This window comes from Podarcis raffonei, chromosome 15 (genome assembly GCF_027172205.1).
Source record: "Podarcis raffonei isolate rPodRaf1 chromosome 15, rPodRaf1.pri, whole genome shotgun sequence".
Classification (NCBI taxonomy): domain Eukaryota; kingdom Metazoa; phylum Chordata; class Lepidosauria; order Squamata; family Lacertidae; genus Podarcis; species Podarcis raffonei.
In genome coordinates, this window is record NC_070616.1 from 4,030,309 (window position 1) to 4,038,787 (window position 8,479).

The 8,479-nt window shown below is 45.9% G+C and overlaps 1 protein-coding gene and 2 non-coding genes across 10 annotated transcripts in view; all 3 read right to left on the reverse strand.

Annotated features, from left to right (window-relative positions):
* TEX14 (testis expressed 14, intercellular bridge forming factor) overlaps positions 1–7,849 on the reverse strand; it is a 59,074-nt gene extending 51,225 nt beyond the window's left edge. For 3 of the 8 annotated variants that reach the window (XM_053367955.1, XM_053367954.1, XM_053367956.1), the window contains exons 1-2: positions 6,628–6,891; positions 5,963–6,096 (exon numbers count right to left, since the gene is read on the reverse strand). In XM_053367955.1, coding sequence (XP_053223930.1) covers positions 5,963–6,096; positions 6,628–6,713 — 220 coding nt within the window. In that variant the 5' untranslated portion in view covers positions 6,714–6,891. Of the gene's footprint in view, positions 1–5,962; positions 6,097–6,627; positions 6,893–6,942 lie in introns of those variants that run through there. The other 5 variants (XM_053367952.1, XM_053367953.1, XM_053367951.1 and 2 more) reach the window with 5 other exon arrangements.
* Positions 390–607, reverse strand: LOC128403253 (small nucleolar RNA U3). Its single transcript, XR_008327903.1, has one exon. It is a non-coding gene; the product is annotated as a small nucleolar RNA U3 (small nucleolar RNA).
* LOC128403254 (small nucleolar RNA U3) lies at positions 3,947–4,164 on the reverse strand. Its single transcript, XR_008327904.1, has one exon. It is a non-coding gene; the product is annotated as a small nucleolar RNA U3 (small nucleolar RNA).
* Positions 7,850–8,479: the final 630 nt, after the last annotated feature.

Genomic DNA, 8,479 nt, shown 5'->3' on the forward strand with positions numbered 1-8,479 from the left:
ACCCCGAGCTTCAAAACACTATTTGCAGTGACAAAAAAATATCATGCTAAATTATTTCAAAACCACACAACCTACACTATACATTCAGAGCTACCACGCCAGTTTTCTGTTAACATTTTGGATTCGAAAATACGCTAAGTTGCTAATCACTCCCTCTTGAGCCAGCTAATAAATGCAGAATGTATATTTCATTTTTATATTCATAAGACTAAAGACGGGTAGAATGCAGGGCAGATAAAGCATCCAATATGTGAAAAAATGAAAATAGCACAAATTAAAATCTTGAAGGCAGAAAATGATTTGTATTAGACTGTATAAACCCAAATTAAAAAATAAGGATGTGGGGAAAAATCAGCCTATTTTTCAACCATTTTTTAAAAAGGGCACGAACCACTCAGTCTGTGTTCTCTCCCTCCAACCTCCTTAACAAAAAGGAGGCGGAACGGTCATCAATAGCAAGCAGCAGCTGCAAAATGCAACACTGCCTGCTCGCTTCGCGCTCAGAAGAGAACACTTTGACTCTTCCTCGTGGTTTCCGCGGCCAATCACTTTCGAGTACACTTCTCTAGTTACAAACTATAGAAATGATCCCTGAAAGTATAGTCTTGACTCGGCACTCCGCGCTTCAAAGGCCAGGCGGCGGCTCTCCGTTTCTCAAGTCACGGTAGCTCAACAGCCTCCGCTCGGTTCCTTCCCCCTCCCCGCCCGCGTCCCCGACCCTCTCGCCCAAATGTTGCACCCGGAGGCGGCAAGGCTGCTATTCCCGCCCACGTCCGCCGCTGTGGCTCCATTCCGGGCGAAATTACCGAGTTTCAATTATATTCCCAGCAAAACCCCTTGGAAGCAGGACGCGGGGCCACGCCTCCTATCTTGCATAGTCCCCGCCCCTCAGAATAGGCCACGTGTTTTCGTCTCTCCTTAAGCCTCGATCCAAGGAAGATTTATTATTCTACTTCTTAATTTACGTTATTTACTATTGTTGCTTTTATATACAGTAATGTAGGGATGCCATAGAGGAAGAGAAAGCAAGTCCACATCTTTCCCTGACTCCTAGAAGCTCAAGGGGGAAATAGCATCAGGAATAAATTACACTCTTTGTTTTTACAGAGATATTTATCTACAGCTGCACTCTATCCTATACACACCTGCCAGGGAGTAAGTATCATTACAGAGGCATCCTCCTCAGTACTGTATGCATATTACAGTATTGCAGCATGCAAGGGCTTCTCACACGCTTAGCAAACGGGAGGTGTTCCTATTGTCACCAGGATTTTTGTTGGGGTTGTGGAAAGGCTTTTGTCAGGGCAGGGCAGAACCTCAGATCTGTACTGATTTAGGGGGAGCAGCTGCCCCCCAGCTACACCTGTGAGCTTACCACCTAGTAAGAATGCTTTGTGTCACTCACAACAAGTAGTAAATACTGTAACAAGATTTCCTTCTAAAAGGTACATCTAGAGTGCAAACAAACCTATGCATGTTTTCCTCAGAATTAAGTCCAACTGTGTTTAAGAGGATTTTCTTCCCCTGCACAGGATCCCAGCCTTAATCAGTTATCCTGTTTCAAAACCTGTCGCATCCACAAACTCAGCAAGCATGGAAGGGATTGATCCCCCACACTTATTTTACCACAGTGCATTTAGAAATAGGTATCCCCTACACATGAAGGGTGCATTTTGCTACCATAGCTAATGAAAAAAAAAGGTAAAGGACCCCTGACAGTTCAGTCCAGTCGCGAACGACTCTGGGGTTGCGGCACTCATCTTGCTTTACTGGTCGAGGGAGCCGATGTTTGTCCGCAGAGCTTTTCCGGGTCATGTGGCCGGCATGACTAAGCTGCTTCTGGCAAAACCAGAGGAGTGCACGGAAATATCGTTTATGCTGTTTACCTTCCCGGCGGAGCGGTACCTATTTATCTACAATGGTACCTCAGGTTACATACGCTTCAAGTTACATACACTTCAGGTTACAGACTCCGCTAACCCAGAAATAGTGCTTCAGGTTAAGAACTTTGCTTCAGGATGAGAACAAAAATCGTGCCCTAGTGGCACGTCGGCAGCGGGAGGCCCCATTAGCTAAAGTGGTGCTTCAGGTTAAGAACAGTTTCAGGTTAAGTACGGACCTCCAGAACGAATTAGGTACTTAACCCGAGTACCACTGTACTTGTACTTTGACGGATTTGAACCGCCGACCTTCTGATTGGCAGCCCAAGAGGCTTTGAGGTTTAGACCACAGCGCCACCTGCGTCCCCATAGCTAATGTAAAGGTAAAGGTAAAGGTACCCCTGCCTGTTCGGGCCAGTCTTGCCAGACTCTAGGGTTGTGCGCTCATCTCACTCTATAGGCCGGGAGCCAGCGCTGTCCACAGACACTTCCGGGTCACATGGCCAGCATGACAAGCTGCATCTGGCAAGCCAGCGCAGCACACGGAACGCCGTTTACCTTCCCGCTGGTAAGCGGTCCCTATTTATCTACTTGCACTTAGGGGTGCTTTCGAACTGCTAGGTTGGCAGGCGCTGGGACCGAATGACGGGAGCGCACCCCGGCGCGGGGATTCGAACCGCCGACCATGCGATCGGCAAGTCCTAGGCACTGAGGTTTTACCCACAACGCCACCCACGTCCTAATGCACTCACAGCTAAATATAACCTGTGAAACTTATTTCCACAGGAGGTGGTGACTGCCACCAGCTTGGATTGGCTTGAAGGTAAAATTGGACCAATTCATGGGGTGGGAGGACTAAGGCTATCAATGGCTACTAGCCATGACGACTCCGCTTTGCCTCCAGTTGCTCGAAACTACAAGAGGGAGTGTGCTTGTGCTCAAGTCCTGCTGTAAAACTAGGATGCTGGATTAGATGGGCCATTGGCCTGATCCAGCAGGCTCCTCTTACATTCTGTTAGTTGCTAACAGATATACTGTCATCCTGTGCATTTGTATAATGTTCCTTGACTTTGATATTTGAACCAGAAAGTGGGGGAACAGAACAGAGTTTTATCTCTGTTTGTGGTTATGTATTGAATTGGATGTTATCTGTAAGCTTCATTGAGTTCCTGTCGGGGGTGGGGTATAACAACAACAACCAGGAAGACAAAGCCTCATATCCCCACTCAGCTATGAAGACAGTCACTTATTTCCCAGCCAAACCTACCTTACAGGGTTGAATGTAAAGATAAAATAGGGGAAAGGGATAAACAAAGGTTGGATATAAATGTAATGTATGAAAATATTTTAAACTTCCTGGGTAGATGAATGCAAAAGAGAGTCATCATCATCAAAGGATCCAGGATTTATGGATGTGTGCTCTAGAGGAGATCTCTCCCCTAAACAAAGCCCTCTGTATTTGTAACCTAGGCTGAAAGCTGATGAGAAATTGGGATAAAATTATGTGCAGAACCTTTTCTAAGGATATGCAAATTGAGATTGTTGTATCAGTACAGTATTGCTATTTGTGAATATAATTAGAATTTTAAAGAGATAACACTCACTTTTTTCCTCCTAGAAAGTAAGGGGAAATGTCTGTGCGTGTTATGGAGGAAATGCCTACGGGTGGCATGCCTACGGATTTTCCTCCTCTAAAAACTACGTGCGTGTTATGGTCAGGTGCGTGTTATAGAGCGAAAAATACGGTACTTTGTGTGCTATCCCAGTAGTCTTCACTCAGAAAGGACAAAATACAAATACCCATTCAGCAAATGATGGAGGAATTAACCTGGGTCCTTTTGCAAGCAAACAGAATGCTTGCTCTGCCACTAAGCTCCTATACCCCCAGAAATCTGTATTGCAGTAGATTTATATTTGCTGGACCAACACTGGCAGAATGTGAAAATAAGATAAAGCCAATAAATATAACCTATAAACATGAAAAAAAGAAATCCTCCAGTACTATAAAATACTAGGTTAAAAAAAACACTAAGTCTACTTTTTAACATTTTAAAAAAATGGCACGAACCACTCAGTCTGTGTTCTCTCCCTCCAACCTCCCTAATAAAAAGGAGGCGGAACGGTCATCAATAGCAGGCAGCAGCTGCAAAATGCAACACTGCCTGCTCGCTTCGCGCTCAGAAGAGAACACTTTGACTCCTCCTCGTGGTTTCCGCGGCCAATCACTTTCGAGTACACTTCTCTAGTTACAAACTATAGAAATGATCCCTGAAAGTATAGTCTTAACTCGGCACTCCGCGCTTCAAAGGCCAGGCGGCGGCTCTCCGCTTCTCAAGTCACGGTAGCTCAACAGCCTCCGCTCGGTTCCTTCCCCCTCCCCGCCCGCGTCCCCGACCCTCTCGCCCAAATGTTGCACCCGGAGGCGGCCAGGCTGCTATTCCCGCCCATGTCCGCCGCTGTGGCTCCATTCCGAGCGAAATTACCGAGTTTCAATTATATTCCCAGCAAAACCCCTTGGAAGCAGGACGCGGGGCCACGCCTCCTATTTTGCATATCTGCCGCCCCCTGTGACGCCCAACCATGCTTGCAGTTCTTCAACCCTTGGCGTAAAGGTTATTCCACTTTGCAATATCCTCAGTACACTACCTACATTTTTTGAGGCAGACTGCCCCTCCAAAGGAAGACTCCCTTTTGCAATTACAGCTAATGATTCTCTGTGTATTCCTATAACCCATTATCTAGGCATTCCCGTAAACAATCCACCTAGGACAAACCTTAATTTCATTACAAAGCACCATAGAGAAAAGGAAAATGCAGTAAGATTTAAAAGAAGTGGTGCTGTTATAGATCAATGCAAAGTGAGAGGCAGCACAATCGGTGTCTTTTTCACACCTCACCCTAATCAGGCTGAAGGAGCACAGAGGGAGGTACTATGTTGTTTATTTTCATACATAATAAATAGTATTTTCCTACCCCTGGGGGGGATTCCCATTATTTAAAAGCTGGAAACCAGATCCATGCAGTCCTCACAACTAAAAATGTAAAGGGATAGAAGCTGTCTCATCAGTGGTGCAACTGGGACATTTAATTTAGCCTCTAAACCAGGGGTCAGCAAACTTTTTCAGCAGGGGGCCAGTCCACTGTCCCTCAATTTTTAATTTTTAAATTCTTTTGGAAGGATTCTTTTAAAGACTTTCTTAGATCATATAACTTTTTTGGAAAACTTGATTCTTTTAAGGGGGTTATTAAGAAGAGTCTTTTTAACCATCTTTTTAAAGAACTGTTTTAATTTATTTTGACTATGGCAGACCAACACGGCTACCTACTTGAAGCCACCTTGAGACACTGTCAGGGGGAAATGCAGTGAATAAATAAATATAAAAATAACTATAATAGTGTACTACGACACTTAAAGGTAAAGGGACCCCTGACCATTAGGTCCAGTCGTGACTGACTCTGGGGTTGCGACGCTCATCTCGCTTTATTGGCTGAGGGAGCCGGCGTACAGCTTCCGGGTCATGTGGTCAGCATGACTAAGCCGCTTCTGGCGAACCAGAGCAGCGCACGGAAACACCGTTTACCTTCCCACCAGAGCGGTACCTATTTATCTACTTGCACTGGTGTGCTTTCAAACTGCTAGGTGGGCAGGAGCAGGGACCGAGCAACGGGAGCTCACCCCGTCGCGGGGATTCGAACCGCCAACCTTCTGATCGGCAAGTCCTAGGCTCTGTGGTTTAACCCACAGCACCACCCACGTCCCTACTACGACACTTAGAATCATAGAATTGTCGAGTTGAAAGGGTCCACGAGGGTCATCTAGTCCAACCTCCTGCAATGAAGGAATCTTTTGCCCAACATGGGGCCCGAACCCACTACCATGAGATCAAAAACCTCATGCTTAACATGTGGTAAAGCCGGGCTGGTATTTTTGCGGGGTAGCAGGGGCTCCCCCCTCATTCTGCTGAAACGGGGGGGGGGGCTGCTTCTGTTCACTCTCCAGAGTTGGGGTGTGTGTGAAGTTCTGCCTGCAAAGTCCTACTCCGAAGGATACCTCTGCCCCCACCTCCAACACCAGCCCTTACCTTTTTTCAGAAGTTTCTTCACTTTCACGTGATTGCCTTGCTTCACATATTCGTGCAAACGAGCTTCAAGAGATTCGCTCTTCAACGTCCCCAGTTTCACTGGACAGGGGATAGGGAGTAAATGGGCCATTGTCCTTGGTCCCCACAAAAAAGAAAGATAGTTCAGGAGAGGTTTTATTGGGGGGGGGAGTCCTCCACTAACATTATCCCATCCAAACGCATACACACGTTCTTTTTAAGCCTGCAAATCTACTGTCCTGCTCGGAGTAAAGGCTCAGCGACCTCAACCGGGCGCGAACTCGCACGTGTGCGCCCCACTCCCAGACTAGCTTCGAATCCCGCGTTACATCTACGCTCCTTGCTAAAGAGTAAATTCGGATTGCCTCCATTTTACGTATCACATTCATTACCCGTCCTAGGTCAGGTTGCCAGAATTTAAAATTCAGAATTAACAAGAGTTAAAAAACAGAACACAGCCGCCAGGAATAGCGTGGGCCCTGAAAACGCATACCTAAGGTGTCAATGGCCAGGGTAAAGGGGTGTTTTCCCCGCATTTAATAGGGGAATTTTTTTTTATTTGGTGCGGGGGCACAATCCACTCTTCCAAATCACCTTCACGCACACAGCCACTCTCAAGTATGCTTTTTAAATAAAGCATGACATACCACTGATTTCCGTGGAACAAAGCAAATGCTTTTAGGATTGCAGAAAGGGCTGCTATTTCCGCACTTTGGGATGTGGATGCAAGCATGCCCCGCAAATGATCCAAAGTCCCGCCACGTTTTCCCTTTTCCTCATTTTGTCTGCGTCTCTCACTCGGGCCTCACTCCTAATATCTCTTCCGACAAGATCCAAGCTACTGCTGCCCCCCCCCCCCGCAACTCCTCTCTTGCTATAACGACACCTGCCTCCCCCTCCTAAATTATCCTTTCCCGCCCCTGAACAGGTCTCCTTTCCGGGTCCCAGACCGTGAAACCCACCTGCCCACCCCTTTTGCCAACCGTCGAGGTCTTCATCCGTTAGCGGCTCTGGGGAGCGCGTTCCTTTCGTGGGATCCAACGTGCATGCGCCCGCCTGCGCGAGGGCGCTCAGAAATGTTTATGCACCCAGAACTAGCAATGAAGGTTGCACGAAAATGCGCGTGAGAGAGATTTGTGCACCTTAAACTGGGCTGCAAAATGAGAGATTGCTGGAGTTGTGTGTGTGAGACACACACACACTCATACATCCAAATTGGGTTACAGCAAAGATTGCATGGCTGTGTTATAATATTCATGCATCGTTTTGTGCGCAAGATTGCATGCACTCAAGTGGTTTACAAGTAAAGACTGCAGGAGTTGTAAGATTTATGCGTTCTACTTATGCTACATTGCATTCCTGTGTGCAACATTCATCACCCTGTAACATTTATGCACCCTGACTGGTTTATAATAAAGATTGCATGACTGCGCGAAGGGGGTGGTATTCATGCACTGTGTGAGTGGTTAATATTTATGCACCCTGAGTGGGTTGGAATATAAGATTGCACAGCTGTGGTGTGCAATATTCATGAACCGTGCAGATGGGTGTGATATTTATGTACCTTAACTAAGTTACAGTAAATGCTGGAAGTAATTTCACTTTGTATAATCATTAAATTCAGTGTGCATTATATTATTCCATCTGTGTCTGTGTGTAATATTTATGCATTCTATTGGGTTACAATTAAAAAATGCCCACCGTGTGTGCAGCTAGAGGCCCAGGTCTCAATTTTTGCACCTATTTCGGTGCTTTGGATTAAATTTTAGGAAGTAGACAGGTGAAATGACGTCTTCCAATAGTTATTTAGGATAGCTAAAGGAAGCATTCAGGTTCAGGGGCAGTCTACCACTCAATCCCTTCCAGAGTCATCAGTTTGACTGACTCCTATTGGAGACAGGAAACTAGATGGCTGATTAATCTAGCAGCAGGGATCTTCTTTTCCAGAAAGAAGCCAATAAGAAGTCAAATAAGATTACCCTGGGAGGGGATCCAGTCCTCTAAGATATTATTAATACCCCATCCTCAGAATCCTGTACGCATTCTCAAATGCATCACATCATTTGGATCCGATTGCAGAGGAATTTCAGGCAACCCAAAAAGCTCAGGGTTAAAAATAACAGAATATTGCAGAGATAACTCAGGGGGCCAAGAGTAGATTCAGTTAAATAAATCGAGGTCTAAATAGGCATGGCTAGTCTCAATATGTGCAGGGAACAGCCAACCCAGGAAACTGTGTATTTGAAGCCTGTATGGGTCATTAGTAAGTCCCATTGAGTTCAGTGGGGCATATTGCCATGTACTGTAAATAGGCACAGCATTGCCACTGTGCAGCACAATCCTATACTCAAGATCCTTTGAATTAAATGGGGTTTATGCCCATGTAATTGAGCAAAGGGTAGAAATCCTAGGTGTGTCTCTTCAGAAGCCCCATTGAATTTAATGGGATTTTCTCCTTACAAGTGTGCACTGGGGTGCATTTCCCCTCAGGAGTAACAT